This window comes from Capra hircus, chromosome 16 (genome assembly GCF_001704415.2).
Source record: "Capra hircus breed San Clemente chromosome 16, ASM170441v1, whole genome shotgun sequence".
NCBI lineage: Eukaryota > Metazoa > Chordata > Mammalia > Artiodactyla > Bovidae > Capra > Capra hircus.
In genome coordinates this window covers 55707862-55726567 of record NC_030823.1, presented here as the reverse complement: position 1 = coordinate 55726567, position 18706 = coordinate 55707862, and the positions used below count along the sequence as shown (strand labels likewise).

At 37.5% G+C, this 18706-nt stretch overlaps 1 protein-coding gene across 3 annotated transcripts in view; it reads left to right on the top strand.

Moving 5' to 3' along the window:
- The window catches only part of RFWD2 (ring finger and WD repeat domain 2), a 230128-nt gene extending 215889 nt beyond the window's left edge, over positions 1–14239 (top strand). For all 3 annotated transcript variants that reach the window (XM_018060630.1, XM_018060631.1, XM_018060629.1), the window contains 2 exons: positions 11723–11767; positions 13889–14239. In XM_018060630.1, the coding sequence (XP_017916119.1) occupies positions 11723–11767; positions 13889–13906 (63 nt within the window). In that variant the 3' untranslated portion in view covers positions 13907–14239. The remainder of the gene's footprint in view (positions 1–11722; positions 11768–13888) is intronic.

The window sequence follows — 18706 nt, the reverse complement described above, 5'->3', positions numbered from 1 at the left end:
CTTCAGGTTAAAAAGAAATTGTTCATCATCCTGTGTGCCAAGACTTGCACATAAATCCATCCTTATTTTATGGGAGTCTCTCTCCATGAACATGGTATCTCTGTCAGTTTATTTAGGTGTTCCTTAATATCTCTCCGTGTTAGTTTCTAATTTTCAACATGTAGATCTTACATATATTTTGGTCATCTCTAAGCAGTTATTATCAGAGAAAGCAATGGCACCCCACTCCAGTACTCTTGCCTGGAGAATCCCATGGACAGAGGAGCCTGGTGGGCTGCAGTCCATGGGGTTGCTAAGAGTCGGACACGACTGAACGACTTCACTTTCACTTTTCACTTTCATGCGTTGGAGAAGGAAATGGCAGCCCACTCTAGTGTTCTTGCCTGGAGAATCCCAGGGACAGCGGAGCCCGGTGGGTTGCCATCTATGGGGTCTCACAGAGTCGGACACGACTGAAGTGACTTAGCAGCAGCAGCAGCAAGCAGTTATTATAAGTGATATTTTTAGAAAAATCCCTTTGCTAAGTATTCATTGCTGGTTTATAGAAATAAATTTTAATATAATGACCTTGGATCTGTTAGCCCTACTAGGTCAAAATGCTAGCTGTTCTAGCAGCTGTTTTAAAGATTTTTAAAGACTTTCTACATAGGCAGCCCTGTCATTTACAAATAAAGACAGCTTTACTTCTTTATTTCTGATATGTATACTTTTTCTTTCTTTTCTTTGACTATTGCCCATTGGATAGGACCTTTGATACAGGGTTAGATACAAGTGGTGATAGCAAGCATCCTGCCTTTGCTCTCAGGCTGAGAATTAGTTCAACATTTCACCATTAAGTATGACATTAGCTGGAAGATTTTCATAGGTATTCCTTATCATCTTGAGGAATTCTATTCTTAGTTTTCTGAGAGCTTTTATTATGAATATGTATTGAATTCTGTTGAATGCATTTTCCATGTCTGTTGTAATTATATGATTTTTCTCTTCTGTTAAAAATGTTAATTACATTCATTGTCTTAAAAAATTAAGCCTACTAGAATATCTGGATTAAAACCACTTGGGCATGATGTATTATTCTTTTTATACATGGCTGAATTCTCTTTACTGGAATTTTTAAAGAGTTTTTACATCTATTTATAAAGATAATCAGTCTATAATTTTTTAATAATACCTTTTGCTTTGTTTGACTTAAACTGAATTTAGAAGTGTTCCTTCCTCTGTTTTCTTGGTCTTCTATCATATTTTGGAATTGAATTATCTTTCATATAATTCATTCATTTCATTATGTGTCAACTTTATTGGCTTTAAGTTTTTTCTACTCATCCTGTCTTTTTCTTTAAATATCTGTAGGATGTCCAGTGATACCCCTCATTCCGGATGTTATTACCTTACCCTTTCTCTCCTTTTGTAGAGATTTTTCAATTTTATTTCCAGAACTAACTTTTGTTTTTAATAATTTTTGCCCATTTTTATATTTTTATTTTATTTGGTTTCTGCTTTTTATTACTACCATATTTATACTTCTGTTGTATGTAATTTGCTTTTTTTCCTAGCTTCTTAAGCTGAAAGCTATTACACCATTTATATTAAACTTTCTGCTTTACCACTATAAGCATTAAGAGATATAATTCTGTTTAAGCACTCTTTTAGGTGTATTTGTTGTTGTGTGGTCGGTAAGTCAAGAATACTGGAGCAAGTTGCTATTTCCTTCTCCGGGGGATCTTCCTGATCCAGGGATTAGACCTGCATTTCCTGCACTGTAGGCAGGTTCTTTACCACTGAGCCACCAGGGACGCCCGTAGGTGTATTACACAAATTTTAATATATTGCTTTTTCAGTATCTTTCAGTATATTGCTTCTTATTTCCTTGTGATTTCTTTTATGAGCCCTATGTCATATAAGAGTGTTTAAAAATCTCCAGATATTCCAGGTGTATCTTGTTACTGATTTCTACTTTAGGTCTGTTTGGTCAGAGTCCACACTTACATGGTTTCATTCTTCTAAATGAACTGAGATATGTTTAATAGTCTGGGCTCATGGTCTGTCTTGGTATATACTTTTTAGTTAGCTTAAGAATGTGTATTTTTACCATTTAAGATTTTATGTAAATATTAATTTGTTCAATTTTTTTCCTATAGTAGTATTCAAGTCTTTTATATATCTTTTTTTATTTTCTACCTGTTCTTTGAATTATTGACAGATGAGTATTGAAATCTGCACACTCAAGTGTGGAGCTACCTGTTCTCAATTCTTGAAGCTGTATTTTATTTATACAGTCACATTTAGGATTTTTTTTCAGTGAACCCTTATTTAATTATAGAATGTTTCTCTAATTCCTGGTCATATTCATGTCCTGAAGTCTACTTTCTATGGGTTTTTTGCTTTTTTTTTTTTCCCCCTCTCCTTTTGGCTGTTCATTGTGACTTGCAGGATCTTGGTTCCCTGACCAGGGGTTGAATGTGGGCCGTGGCAATGAAAGCACTGAATTTAACCGCTGAACCACCAGCAAATTCCCAGAAGTCTACTTTTGATATTAGTAGAACCATCCCAAGTTTCTTATGATTAATGTTTGCATAGTGTATTTTTTTCTCTTTTTAAAAATATCTGTTTTTCTTTAAAGTGTGTTTTGTGGGCAACATAAACTTGCTCTTTTATCAAGTCTTATCATCTCTGCCTTTTAATTGTAGTATTTAAACCATCTGCATTTACTTGTCAGTCTAGTTAGTTATCGTCTCCCATCTTGCTATTTGTTGTATGTTTGGCCTATCTGTTCTTTGTGCCCATGTTTCTCGTTTTTTAATTGATTATTTTATAATTCATTTTATCTCCTTTAGTAGTTTAGTAGCTTTACTATTTCTTTTCCTTTTCTAGTGGTTTCTCTAAGGTTTACAATATTCATGTTTAACTTATCGCAGTCTGTTATCAGATATACCACTTATATCACAGACCATTCCAATGTTCTTCTGTTTTTTACCCCTTTTATCCTGTATACTTTTGCTGACATGTTGCTTCTATTTTTAATAGCATAATATATTGTTATTATTTATGCTTTAATTGGTGATTATCTGTTAAGAAAATTAAAAAACAAGAAAGCAAACATCTTTTCTGTTTACCACATATCAATCATTTCTAGCACTGTCCATCATTTTGTTTAGATTTAAGGTTTCATGTTTTATAAGAACTTCCTGAAACAGTTCTTACAGTGCATCTATGCTGCTTTCTTAGCTTTAGTTGTCAAAATATCTTTCTTTTTATATAATATTTCTAGGTTGATAGGTTTTTCCCTCATCCTCTTAAAAAAGCTATGTCTTATTGGCTTAAATTACCTCTGATGATAGTTGGTGACCTTGTACTTCTATATGTAATTGTTAACATAAAACAGCTATTTCTCCAACAAAAATGAGTTCTTCAGCATCATCAAAGAATTGCAATTCAGAGTCTGCAGCTATGTTGAATCATGTGCAAGTCTCCAGCAAAATGGAGAGGAGAACTCTTGTAGAGGGGGAAAGGAAGTCGGGAGAGCTACAGCAGATAAAAGAGTCCATGACTTTTTCTTAGCTGAGTTATGCCTGTCTCTCATTGGCTGAGCTCTTACCAGGCAAGAAGAGAATGTCTTCCCGTGGCTTTGCTGTCATCGTTTTTTTTTAATTTATTTTTTTATTGAAGGATAATTGCTTTACAGAATTTTGTTGTTTTCTGCCAAACCTCAACATGAATCAGCCATAGGTATACATATGTCCCCTCCTTTTGAACTTCCCTCCCATCTCCCACGCCATCCCACCCCTCTGGATGATACAGAGCCCCTGTTTGAGTTTTCTGAGCCATACAGCAAATTCCCATTGGCTATCTATTTTACATATGGTAATGTAAGTTTCCATGTTACTCTTCATACATCTCACCCTTTCCTCCCCTCTCCTGATGTCCATAAGTCTGTTCTCTATGTCTGTTTCTTCATTGCTCTCCTGTAAATAAATTCTCCAGTACCATTTTTCTAGAGTCTGTATATATTCATTAGAATACGATATTTACCTTTCTCATTCTGACTCACTTCACTCTGTATAATAGGTTCTAGGTTCATCCACCTCATCAGAACTGACTCAAATGCATTCATTTTTATGGCTTCTATTGTGTATATGTACCACAACTTCTTTATCCATTCATCTGTCGATGGACATCTAGGTTGCTTCCATGTTCTAGCTGTTGCAAATAGTGCTGCAGTGAACAGTGGGATACATGTGTCTTTTTCCATTTTGGTTTCTTCAGGGTATATGCCTAGGAGTGGGATTGCTGGGTCTTATGGTGGCTTTATTCCTAGTTTTTTAAGGAATTGCCATACTATCTTCCATAGTAGCTGTATCAATTTACATTCCCACCAACAGTGCAAGAGTGTTCCCTTTTCTCCACACCATCTCCAGCATTTATTGTTTGTAAACTTTTTGTTAATGGCCATTCTGACCAGTGTCCATTTTTATGGAAACACCAAAGACCCTGAATAGCCAAAGCAGTCTTGAAAAAGAAGAATGGAGCTGGAGGAATCAACTTTTCTGACTTCAGATTTTACTCCAAAGCTACAGTCATCAAGACATTATGGTACTGGCACAAAAACAGAAATATAGACCAGTGGAACAAGATAGAAAGCCCAGAAATAAATCCATGAACGTATGGGTACCTTATTTTTGACAAAGGAGGCAAGAAGGTACAATGGAGCAAAGACAGCCTCTTCAGTAAATAGTGCTGGGAAAACTAGACAGCTACATGTAAAAGAATGAAATTAGAACACTTCCTAATACCATACACAAAGATAAACTCAAAATGGATTTAAGATCTAAATGTAAGACCAGAAACTATAAAACTCTTAGAGGAAAACATAGGCAGAACACTTGATGACATAAATCAAAGCAAGATCCTCTATGACCCACCTCCTATAGTAACGGAAATAAAAACAAACTAAACAAGTGGGACCTGACCTGATTAAACTTAAATGCTTTTGCACAGCAAAGGAAACTATAAGCAAGGTGAAAAGACAACCCTAAGAATGGGGGGAAATAATAGCAAATGAAACAACAGACAGAGGATTAGTTTCCAATATATACAAGTAGCTCATTCAACTCAATGCCAGAAAAACAAACAACCCAATCAAAAAGTGGGAAAAAGACCTAAACAGACATTTCTCCAACACGTGAGAAGATGCTCAACATTGCTCATTATTAGAGAAATGCAAATCAAAACTACAATGAGACATCACACCTCACACCCATCAGAATGCTGTCATCATTTTAATTTCGGGAAGAGGCTCCGCGAGATCTGCGTGAATCTTGATAGGATGTGGACGCTCCCCCTTCTGATCTCTCTACTCTGTTTCTTTTACACAATGTGTCCTTTTTTTCCTCTAGCAGTTTTCAACATTTTCTCTGTCTTACTCATTTTCAGTAGTTTGTGATGTATCTTAATATATTAGTGTTGTACCTTTTTCTACTTGAGCATTAAGCTTCTAAGATTATGGGTTTTCACATTTGGAAAGATTTTAGTTTCATATCTTCATATAACTGTTCTGTCCCTTCTCCTTTGTTTGAAATTCCAATTAGCATTTATTAGTTTGCATATTGTCCTACTGTTTACGTAAATACTAATTTTCTTTCTTTCTTTCTTTCCAGCCTTTGTGTCAGTTTTGATTTTTTTCCCCTGTGTTGCCACATTTACTGTTACTTTATTCTTCACTGTCTTATCTATTGTCATGCCCATCCAATTAATTTTCCATTTCGGATACTATCCTTTTCAAGTGAAGAAATTCCATTTGATTTTTATATCTTCCATTTCTTTTCTCATTAAAACCATTGTTTCCTTTACATGTTTGAATACAATTATAAATAGCAGCAGCAGCAGCATACTTACTTTAAAGTCTTCATTGGTCGCTTCTATTATATTTTCATTTCTACATCTGGTTCTACTCATTGAAATTTTTTTCATGATTATTTTTGCCTCTAAAATGCTATATATTGTGAATGCTTTATTGTTGCGTGTCTAGATTTTGTTTAATTCTTTTAAGAGCATTGAAGTTTGTTTTGACAGAAAGTTGAGGTTTTGGAGACAGAGTTGATACTTTTGACACTTGGTTTTTAAACTTTATTAGGATAACTAAAGTAGCAGTTAGCAAAACTCTTTCTTAAAGGACCACATCACAAATATTCTAGCCTTTACAGGCCATATGGTCTCTGTTGCAGTTCCTCAATTCTGCTACTGTAGTGCAGAAACAGCTATAGACAGTACTTACCTACAATCCTTGGTATTCACAGGGGACTGCTTCCAAGACCTCCAACAGATACCAAAATCCATAGACACTCAAGTCTTTGTATAAAATGGCATAGTATTTACATGTAATCTAGCACATCCTCCTTTATACTTTGTCATCTCTGTATTATTTATAATATCTCATACAATGTAAATGCTTTGTAAATAGTTGTAAATCAAATGTTGCCACAAATAGCAAATACAGTTGAGCATTTTGGAAGTATCTAGATTTTTTTTCCCCAAAATATTTCTGATCCACTGTTGGTTAAATCCACAGAGTGGAACCAGAGTCAACTGTGAACTAATGCCTGTGGCTGGGTTCTACTAAAAGTGAAGCTTAAAACGCAGGCAGGTTGGGCTGGATTTAGTCCGTAGGATCAGTTTGCTAATTCCCGGTCTAGAGGAACATTTGTTTTCAGGCTAGGTTAGGCCTGCTGATAAGGCCTGACCCTCTGAGGACTCTATTAAATGGGGGCATTGAATGTTATCTTCACTCTGGTTTGTCTAAACCCTGACATCTCCTAACCCTGTGTGAATTCTAGCATTTGATAATGTTTTATATTCTCACTGGTTGTACTTTCCCTTTTCATTGTTATTTTTCTGACTTTGTGTAGTTTCACCCTGTGAGCACACGGTGTATTATTCTGATGTACAGTCAAGGGCACCCCAATACAGATTCCTGGAACTGTACTTTTAAGTAGCTTTCTCCTCTGTGGTACTGTGCCCTACAAATTCCAGCTGTTCCGCAGACACCCCGTGCTTACACCTCTGCCTCCTCACCTTACTCTGCTGTGGTCTTCGCAGATTCCTCTCTGTTCTGTTTGGATCCCCCTCCCTTGCTCTGAGGTCCAGAAATGGCCTCCAGACAGGAAGCTGAGGTGACTGTAGGATGACATTTTTTGTTTCTCCTCTTGTAATCACAGTCCTGTTCTGCCTGTTGTCCAGTGCTGTCTTTTATATTTTGTTCAGTTTTCTACCTGTTTAAGGTAGGAGGGCAAGTCCATTCTATTTATTCTGTTACCAGCCAGAAATAGAAGTTTCTTAATCACATATTTATACATCCAGTGAAGCAACTTCACATTTAAAATCAATTATGACTATCTCTAGGGCTATATCCTCCAGTTTCAAGCTAAATGAGTAATTGTCAATTCTCAACTTGCTCAGGATTTTAATGTAGTAGCTATGGTAGCTCTTTCATAGGCAAGCTGGCAAAGAAGAAACAGTTCCAGTGGACGCTAGTTTTGTTTCAGCGTAAGTTACTGTGGTATCTATCTCCGGCTTTCTCAGTAAGTTGGTATATGCTTATGTATTTGTCTTCTACTTTTGTAAAAGACTTGCTGCTGATTTTTCCATTGTCTTTTTTAATCTCTTTATCTTAAGAAGAAAATAGCAGGAGCATTATTGTCTTAACCTTGAGGAAGTCTTTGTAGGAAAACTGCCAGTTTTTAAGAGGGAGAAAATAATGAGAACTAGTGACTGGCATTTTTATTTTATTTAGCGAGTAAAAATAACACATTGAGCCAGAACTTATTTATTTACATTAGCGCTCTGGCAGGCTACAGCCAAGAATTACTAGTCATTCAAAATGCAAACAAGAATTACTCAAAAGCTATAGTAATAACCTTGTACTTATCACCTCTGTACCTCTATGCTGAAGAGGTTTTACCTGGTTTTATTTTTCTTTTGCATGTAAAAATTCATTTATCTTAAGCTAATATCTGCCTTTCTGAAAGACAGTTTAATCCTAAATCCCTTTTTAATGCATTTGTTTGCTTTGGAGGGAGGGGCATAGTGAGAAGTGAACCTGTTATATTTCTTTTATTTTTTGTCATGTTTAATAATTTTGAGTGTTTCTAAAAGTTCTTAGGACTCAGTTACCTATATATTAGTCCTGAAAGACAGTTCCAACTGGGGAATCACTCTCTGTGTTAGCTTATTTGTAAATGAGATATTTCATCTGTCTCCACAGGAAAAAGTGTTTCAAGTTAACTTTCTTATATTGAACATACAATTTCATACTGTATGGTAATATACCATGTATTTTCAGAGATTCTTCCAACCTTTGGAGAATTACAAATTTATGTTGTGTAATTAATATCTCTGTAATTGGCGGAGGTGGATTCCCCTCAGGATGAGTCTTCATCTCCACCAGGTTTTTCTACTTTCTTCTGTATTGGAAGATGACTCAAACCAAAATCGCAGAAAGAGAGGTAGCTTTGGGTCATAAATTTTTCATTATCCTGATGTTGTGTGTTCCCGTAGCAGAGGGAGCAATTCTTGGTGACTGCCGCATCTAGCTTTAAGCAGCTTGTTTAAAGTTCTTGCTCGGAAGAAATCGCATTATACCACAGTGCCTCTTTTTGTTGTTTTCTGCTGCACATACAGAAATTCCGCCTCTTGAGAAGCTCACAGTGACTTATTGTATTCCCTGAAGATGCCTAAAACTCACTCCAGCCAATTTCTGAACTTAGTTTACTGAAAGAGTAGATAAATAAGAGGGATTTTGGAATACCCTCTATCGCAACCACCCCCCCATATGGATGTATTAACTCTGTGCACATTCAGTCCCAGTGATAGCCCATAATTCCCCAAAGTGGATATTGAAACTAATTCTGATAGTGAATGCTATTTTCCTACGTTACTGTTTTCAAGAATATATGTGCTGTTCAGTTCAGTTCAGTCACTCAGTCATGTCCGACTCTTTGTCACCCCATGGACTGCAGCACTCCAGGCTTCCCTGTCCATCACCAACTCCTGGAGCTTGCTCAAACTCATGTCCATTCATTCAGTGATGCCATTCAACCATCTCATCCTCTGTTGTTCTCTTCTCTTCCTGCTTTCAATCTTTCCCAGCCTCAGGGTCTTTTCCAATGAGTCAGTTCTTCACATCAGGTGACCAAATGATTGGAGCTTCAGCATCAGTCCTTCCAGTGAATATTCAGGACTGATTTCCTTTAGGATTGACTGGTTGGATCTCCTTGCAGTCCAAGGGACTCCCAAGAGTCTTCTCTAACACCACAATTCAAAAGCATCAATTCTTCAGCACTCAGCTTTCTTTATGGTCCAACTCTCATATGCTGATTTAAGGGAAAAGCTCAGCTAGGAAATAAGCCCAAGCTCCAGTCCTTTGGCCACCAGATGTGAAGAGCCAGTTCATTGGAAAAGACCCTGATGCTGAGAAAGATTGAGGGCAGGAGGAGAAGGGGGTGACAGAGGATGAGATGGTTAGATAGCATCACCAACTCAATGGACATGAATTTGAGCAAACTCCAGGAGATGATGAAGGACAGGGAAGCCTGGCGTGCTGCAGTCCATGGGGTCATAAAGAGTCAGACACAACTTACCAACTGAACGACAGGGAAGGAAGAAGTTTTCCATCACTCTCTTAGGGTCCTTGACTGGGTCTTTAAATTCTGACAGACAAGTTAACAGGAGGAAAGCATATAGAGTTATTTAATATGTTATACATGACATGAAAGCCTCCATAAGGAAATGAAGACCCAGGGAAGTAGACCTGTGTATTCTCTGCCGTGTTTTGAAGAGTGAGGGGTCATGAAGCAATGTGATAGGTTAGGGAGTATGAGGTAATTGTACTCAGGAATAGTAAGCCGCAGGAAACTCGGATTGTTCTTAGCGTTCCTTTGTTGTTGGAGATAAGAATGTTCCTTTATTTGGTATAGGGAGGACACTTCCCACATGAGAATTTTGTTTTAGGGGGAAAGGGAAGGAGGTGTGGAAGGGCAGAGTAACCTTCCTGCTTCTGGCATTTTCTTGAAATCCTTTAGTTTGAAATATCCAATATGCCCACATGCCATATTTGAGGGTTCTGTGTTCCAAACCCTATCATCAGCAATTCCCATGCCCACTTCCAGAAAAAGCGTGTCTTTAGTCCTTCCTTTTTATGTCTTGTTTTTTTATATTTGGCTGTGCTGGGTCTTCAGTGCTGCTCAGGCTTTCTCTAGTTACGGCACGTGGGGACTGTGCTCTAGTTGTCGCGTGTTGGCTTCTCGTTGCTGTGGCTTCTCTTGCTGCGTCCCACAGGCTCTAGGGGCACAGGGCTCAGTAGCTGCAGCATGTGGGCTCAGGAGTTGTGGCTCATGGGCTTAGTTGCCCTGAGGTATGTGAAATCTTGCTGGACCGGGCATTGAACCCACGTCCCCTGCTTTGGCAGGCGGATTCCTATCCAAGGGAAGTCCTCTTTATTCCTTCTTGATACCACGGACCATTGATTCTGTCACCACTGACTGCATCCAAGAAATAGCCTGATCCCCCAAATTTGGGATTAGCAGAAGAGATAATTTTTTTCCTCCTACACCAATAGCAGCAAGGTGAACAGTTTTCAAAGGTAACTTTACTTTCAATCCAAGAGAAAGTTAAATGATAGAAATATAGACGTTTGTACAGCACAGATGCTTTGCATCAAAGAAACTAAGGTTTAACTCAAGATCGGTTGCAATAACTTTTCCAGAATACAAATCAAAAGTGTTCTTTCTTTTCATCACTTTCTGATGACACCTGTAGGATATTCAGGCAGATCCCATCCTTCAGTGAAGTTTGACCACTTTATCTGTTTCTGAGAGCTATTATTTGGACTTGGACTTCACATCGGTCAAATGGCCTCTATGGCAGTTTTGAATCTGTTTACTTCTTTCTGACTGTCTCCTCTGAAAAACAAAAAGACCTGTATACACTCCAAAGCTCAAAGCCTATTAGACTCTTTACAACAGAAGGCATGTCCCAGCTCTTCCTACTCAGTGAGATTCTCTCTGGTAAACTCAGTCTTGTCTATTTCCTTTTCCATCCTTTCTGCTTTCCAGAGAAATAGTTTTTTTTCTTAAGGCTTAGAATATTTAAACAATGTGTTGCCACATGCATTCTATTTGAAGTATCACCAAGGTTTTTAAAATGCATATAGCGAGTGATAAAATAGTTGAAAAGAAAGATAGCCATCTGTCTCCAGATGAATATTCACATTCTGTTTCATTTTGTTTTCCTAATACCAAATAGCTATACATAGAGGTGTATACCAATTACTGGTTTCTTAAGGGATAAAATGAATGAAGGGGAAGTTGTCTATGGAAAGAATTGTGTGCTTTGCTTTTCTCAGGTTATTATTTGTGTTTTGCTTCAGTCTTTGTTTCTCTTGGCTTTCCTCCTAATGGCAGTCTGTTTCTCTTTTACTTTTCTTTACATTTGAAAGTTTCCTACGCTGCTTCCAACTGTATTTTTTTTTTTATTAAATCTAATCCTCAAAATATGGGATTTTGAATTTATAATTCATAGTTAAAAGCATGTTAAAGTTGGCTCTCCAGTTTAGATTGTATTGGTTTCTTTGGGTAAAGTGAAAGAAAGAAGGATGAAGAGGAAATTATTCTCCTGGGCTGCCCTGCAGGAAATCCTTCTCTGTGCTCTAAAAGTTCTTGTTCTTTTCTAGGAGTCCAATGTGCTGATTGCTGCTAACAGTCAGGGTACAATTAAGGTAAGCTATTTTATACATCTCCATTTTTAGGCTATAGCAGACTATAACTATAACGTGGAAATATAGAGTTGTACTAAGCCTTAGAGAGCATGCCAAATCACGAGTCTCTATCTGCTTGGAAATGGCTTTGATTGAAGGGGAAAAGAATAGGTAGCTTGCAACTTTGGAGAAGATGATGGTACTTTTTAGAGGTTATACAAATGCTGAAGGGTCTGAAAGGCGGTCAGAATGACAACCAGATGAAGACTATTCAGCACTCACCATGGGCCATTCACCGTTCAGCTTCTGTTACGCCAGTGCAGCTATCCCTCTGGGTATTCAGGGGACAGGATCCAAGATACAGCAACAGATGCTTAGACACTTAGCAAATTTCAAAGTGTCTTTAACCCTTACTGTATTCTTCTCTTCCTCATGTTTTTCTTCCTTTATCTTGACAAACAGATTTCCTCAGTTGCTAGAGGAAGAAAAGGAATTGTACCTTTCTGTTGAAAGTTGACTGGTCATGTGATCATGCTATTGGTATAATCTGAAAACTTTGATTTAGTCTCTTCATTCATAGTCTCATTCCCAAATTCAGATATAGTATTCCAGATACTTTTCTTGGTAGTTAGGGGTTCAAGGAAATAAAAAAAAATTTATCTAATTACACCAGGGATGCTCAGCACTTAGGCACAGTACATTGGATAAATAAATCCTGAGCTAAGCAGTGAGCTTTTAAGCAAAACATCATCTTGGAGAGGGTTTTTACTACATGGGTTTGACTGTGGGTACCAGTTCTTTCCACATATTCTCTGCTGATATAGAAGTATCAGAATGCATTTTTTAAAATAAGATGTATCTATATCCCTGCCATTTAACACTGATTTTGCCATGGCTTCCTTCCACTCATCCTGAGTGGAGAATGACCCAGTAATCAAGAGCGCAAATCCAAGCCTCACACACTGTCCTACAGACATGAAAGGAGCAAATGCAAAGCAGAACAGCACTATTAGCTGGTCAGATTAATTTACGCGGTATACTTCTTTTTATGTATCTGGTTTCTTTTATTTGGGAAACCTTGTTAGAGAGTCATGGACAAAGCCAGTGCTCTGTTATGGAAGCCTCATACAAGATGGTAGAAGATCTTAGAATCTCCATTTTAAGTGATTCTGTAGTCTCTCAGTTTCTCTTTATTCTCATGGCAAGGCTTGTGTTGAAAAAGCTGTACTTTATTCTTCTACATGTTTGGCCTTTGAGGCAATTGGGATTGCTAATGTATCTACAGAAAGCTCAAAGCTACATACATACTTACAGAATCTCAGTGATAAATCTAAGATTTCTGTTCAGCAGCCCTGACCTCTTATGTAAAGTAACGTGCTTGCCAAATGTAAAGACAAAAAGCATTAGGGCAGCACAGGTATAACTCAAGCCTTAGCACAGCAGGCTATAAGTTGCTCCTTTAATGCTTAGCCACCTAGAATTACAGGCTCCATCTGACGTGATCCTTTTTGACGGTACTCATAATTGTCCTCACATTCAGTGTCCTTTCGCAGCCATTTCTCCTACTCTTTTTATAATTGATCATTGCTTTTTCTTATTTTTAATCTTAGCAATATCACAGTTTTTTTTGTATGATAAGGTGCTACTCTAATAGCTAACAAAATATCTTGACACCCAGACAGTTGACTAGAAAATAAAAGAAGCAATAGGGAAAGATTGGATTTTAGGTCTTGAATACCTTGATCACTATGAGATGCTTGTTAATGCAAGAAATAGATTAAAATTCTAAACAGTAATAGTTAAAATTTTTGTTATGATTGTGGAAAGATACCAGCATAATATTCTAAAAACATCATATTCACACTCTGCATCAGTCAGTCATTTATCTTTATTTTTTATATAGTTTATCTTGAAGGCACTCTAGCTAACTGTAGAGATAACTAACTTGAAAGAGTTCATGCAGCTATCAGATTGAAAGTAAGAAAGGATTAATGTCTAAACCCTTCAAATTCTTTGGCATTTTAGCAATTGGAAAATGATTACTGGGTTTGGTTCTTTATTTACAATGTAATAAAGACTGATTAAATTTTTTCCGTATTGTAAAACTGTTTCATTATACTGATTCTTTTTTCTCCCTATTAGGTGCTAGAGTTGGTATGAAGGGTTTGCTCAAGTTAAACTGTACTAGATCCTGCTGAAATACATCTGCAGCCGACAATACGAGAAGACAGATCCTGCAGTGTCTCTCCCCAAAGTCACCATGGGTTTTGGATTTGTTTTGAGTATTTTTTTTTTTCCCTGTTTTTCCTCCTTTTGACCTTCGGGACATTGGGAATACCCAGTGAACTCTCCACCATCAATGTAACTCTACGGACTTTGCTGCTGTTGGTGGTATGCTTATCTAATTTTTGTGATAGGGAAACAAATTCTTTTGAATAAAAATAAATAACAAAAAAATAATAAAAGTTTATTGAGCCACAGCTGAGCTGGGAACCTTTTTGTCAAAATGTGGCAAAAGATAATTTTGTCTTTTCAAGAAGCAGAGCATACCTGAATTTCAATATACTGATGAATAATTTGTGAGATCCATATTTCCCTACCTCTTTGGGATTGTGCATATCAACATAAATGTAAAGCATATGGATTCTTTTCAGTGAATTTAATGTTTACAATCAATGGGAACATTATTAACTTCACCTTATAAAGTTCTGTCTTCATCCTCTGACCAGAGTTATATCATCAACAAGTAGTATATTCCTCAGTCCCTCTGGATCTGGCCAACGGTCTAACATGTTGACCTGTTGAGGCCACATTCAGACAGAAAGGGAATATCAGTCTGTGACAGCTGTCTCTGTCTTTGCCTTTGAAATGTCACCCATAAGGCCTTAAAGTGAAAGTGAAAGTCACTCAGTCATGTCTGACTTTATGCAACCCCATGGGCTATATAGTCAATGGAATTCTCCAGACCAGAATACTGGAGTGGGTAGCTGTTCCCTTGTCCAGGGGATCTTCTCAACTCAGGGATCGAACCCAGGTCTCCCACATTTCAGGCAGATTCTTTATAAGCTGAGCCACCAGGAAAGCCCCAGAATACTGGAGTGGATAGCCTATTCCTTCTCCAGTGGCTCTTCCTGACCCAGGAAGCAAATGAACCAGGATCTCCTGCATTGCAGGCAGATTCTTTACCAGCTGAGCTACCAGGGAAGCCCTAAATAAGCTCTAAATGCAGACAAACCAACTTATTTTATAAAGTCATGGCTATAAAGTAGTGATAGGTATTAGTACCCTTGTGGGGTGATCGACTTGGATCAAAGCTCAGCAAACCTTTTTTCAGTAAAGGGCCAGATAATAAATATTTTAGGCTTTGCAGGTCATGTGGTCTCTGCCACAGCTACACAGCTCTGCCGCTGTGGCTGAAAAGCAGCCACAGACCATATATAAATAAGTGGGCATAGCTGTGAAATAGGCGGAAGCCCACAGACCATCATTTGCCAGCCTCTCACTTAGAAGAAAAGAAATTGAAGCCCTATTTCCTAAATGTTCAAGCCATATAATCTCTTAGACTGTCTGGTTAATTTTGCACATTGATTTCAGTTTGTAAAAGGAAAAAACTTAGAGTAGCAGGTTAAGCAAAAGTAAAAAAAAAAAAACACACAAAAACCAGAAGCTTTCTATTTGAGCTACTTTAAGTTTGAACACATTTTAGATAAAGATAATCAGAATTATATACCACATGTATTTTATAGAAATAGACACCTGGAATAGTTTAGTATGAATAAGTATGTAGTTGATAGAGGTGATCAGACTATCCCATGTATCCCTCTATTTAGAATTATTGAAACCTACTACAGGTCCACATTTTATTATCTGAAACCCTTGGGCCAAATGTATTTTGGACTTTAGAACTTTTTGACTTTTAGGAAAGCAACAGAGTGGTGGTGGTGGTGGTGGTTTAGTCACTAAGTTGTGTCCGACTCTTGAAACTCCATGGACTGTAGCCCGCCAGGCTCCTCTGTCCATGGGATTTCCCAGGCAAAAATACTAGAGAGGGTTGCCATTTCCTTCTCCAGGGGATCTTCCTGACCCAGGGATTGAACTTGAGTCTCCTGTATCTGGGTGGATTCATGACTGCTGAGCCGCTAGAGAAGCCCTCGAGTACATATACTATGTATTATATAACACCCTCTGACAGAGTCTGGAGGTTTTTAAACACATTAATATTTCTGCAGCAAAATGTATCAATGTTCATGTTATGGGAGATTAATAAAGACTAAAAATAGTCTTGATCAGTTCAGGTCAGTTTTTACTGCCAAATGAGTAAGCCTGAAACCTAAGTGAAATTTTTCAGTTTTTAAAGCTTCAAGACAGTTTTATCTTAACTAATAACTTCTGGGAGTTAAGAACCTGATAAATTTTTAGACCCAATTCTGAGAGGAAGGATCACTGTCATTTAAAAGTTACACCTGTTATCAACCAGAACAATGTTGGTTGGGATTCTTTTTTGAGATTAATGAATGACCTTTTGCAAAAATAGAGAAAGAAGATTCACATGTAGATTCTTCACTTAAAGAACTTTCCTCAGGCACATATGTCCACAAAGTCATCATAGTAGGAAGCAGAGAGTTAATCCTCTTTGAATGCATTTAAATAGAAGCAGGTTATTAAGATTTTTGTTTGGTCTAACTATTTTTTGTTGTTTTATCTCAAGCTGTCAGCATTATAAGATTATGTTAATTTCCATACATTTGGAAAATTGCAGTAGGATACCAATAGTTATCAAAGGGACTCAATTTTTTAATAACTTATTAAGAAGGTGGTGTTTTCTTTAAATTTGTGTTTAACTCTTTCTTGTAAATAGAAAATATTTTAAAATTTTAATTAGTCTCTGCAGGATGTCAAAATCAAACAAATATTACCATTTCTCAGAAAAATAACATTAGTTCATTAAAGCTCAAAGATGATGTACATTTTTAACACCAGAAAAGCTTCTAACTCAAGAAGAATATGAATTTTTATGTTTTAATCTAGTCTTTATTTCAGTGTGTTTGTGAGGGTTTCTTAGACAAGTTGCCTTTGTTCTTAGGTACACAACTCATGCACAAGAAACATTAAGGATTGAAAAACTTTGAAAAATTCTTACAAGAATATTGAGCTACTAGACATCAAAAAATTTACGGGCCCGTGCCATGACCTTAGGAAGACAAGTGTGGCTAGACCATTACTAGTTAAGGAAGAGATGAGTGTGGAATGTCTGCAGAGATAAAGGAGCCCAAAAAGTATGGAACCTTCTAGGGCATGTGTAAAATTTTGAATTTTGTTATAGAAGCAGTTAAGTGGTTGTGTTAAATGGAATGACATGATCTCATTTATGGTAAATGGATAGATGGAGGCAAGAGTGCATTTAGGAAAGGTGATCTGTCAAGAGTTAATGGTGGCTTGGGCTAGGGTGGTGGAGCATGAGCCAACCTATAAGAGATTTCATCTTATAAGAGATCATCTTATTCCTATATCTTGAAAGATTCTTGATTAATTTTAAAGTCATTTTTTCATAAGTATTGACAACGAGTGCAGCTCAGCACATTTTTTTCCTTCAGTGAATATGCAGTCCTCACCCAGCAGTCAGTCTCTTGGGAACCTCATGACTGAAATTCCCGTGTCCTGTTTTGGGAACACCACTTGTCTAAGCTAAGCAAAACTAGAAGCTGCCTAGCTTTGGTTCTAAATAGAAAGGTAATTGGTTATTAACCTTTAATGTAATTGTGTACATTTAACTGAAATTAATAGTCAGGAAAAGTCTCCTTACTTAGAAATGAGACATGAGGAAGTGCTAACTTAGATCCCGAGCTTATTGAGTTACATGACTGACTTTGACACTTGTAATAGTAGCACTTTGTAGCTCCTACCAGAACAGTTAATAACCAACTCCTGTATGGCTTCTGGTTAACATATTAGGTACCCTGGATTCTCAGACTAAAGAGAAAACCATTAGTGATCATTCTAGAAATATTTGTTGAGTTCCTTCTTTGTACGAGCGAGGCATTATGTATTGATACTGTATACTAGATGTGTTAAATAAATAAGGTGTAATCCCTGAGACTTCCCTGGTGGTCCAGTGGTTAAAAGGTCCCCTTGCAATGCAAGGGGCATCAGTTCAATCCCTGGTCCAGGAAGATCGCACATACCACAGAGCAGCTATGCCCGTATGCCATAACTACTGAAGCCCAGCCTCTTTACAGCCTGTGCTCCCAAGCATGAGAAGCGACCACGAGGAGCAGCCCTCAGCAAAGAGTAGCCCCTGCTCACCACAACTAGAGAACATCTGTACACAGCAGCGAAGCCACCACTAAGAGAAAAAGAATCCACCTGCTAACGCAGGGGACATGGGTTCTCTCCTTAGTCCCACATGCTGAGGACTAACTGTGCCACAACTGCTGAAGCCTGCACACTCTAGAGCTTGTGCTCCGTAACAAGGGAAGCCACCAAAGTGAGAAGGCAGAGCACCACTGCTAGAGAGTAGGCCCCGCTCAGCACAACTGCAGAAAAGCCTTTGGGCAGCAGCAAAGTCCCAGCACAGCCATAAATAAGTAAATAAAATTTTAAAAAGATGTAATCCTACCTCAAAAAGTTTGTCATCCACTGGGAGAAACAGATAAGTAAAAGTATGTAAGTACCCTAGTAGCTGTAAATTTTAGATGTACTGGAAAATACATTTAGGGATTAAGGATCAGGGTAAGGGTTATATCAGGAATATTTTTCATGTCAGCTGAAGACTAAACATTCAAGACCAAGGGAAGTAAAGAAAATGGCTCAAGTAGCTTCTAGCAGCCAAAATTGGAACAATTTGAGCAACAAAATAAATTAGTGTTGGAATATAGATTATAACTCAAAATTTAAATATCTTTGAGTCCATGCTTATATAAATAACTGAATAAATGAAAAGTTTCCCATGCAAAATTCCAC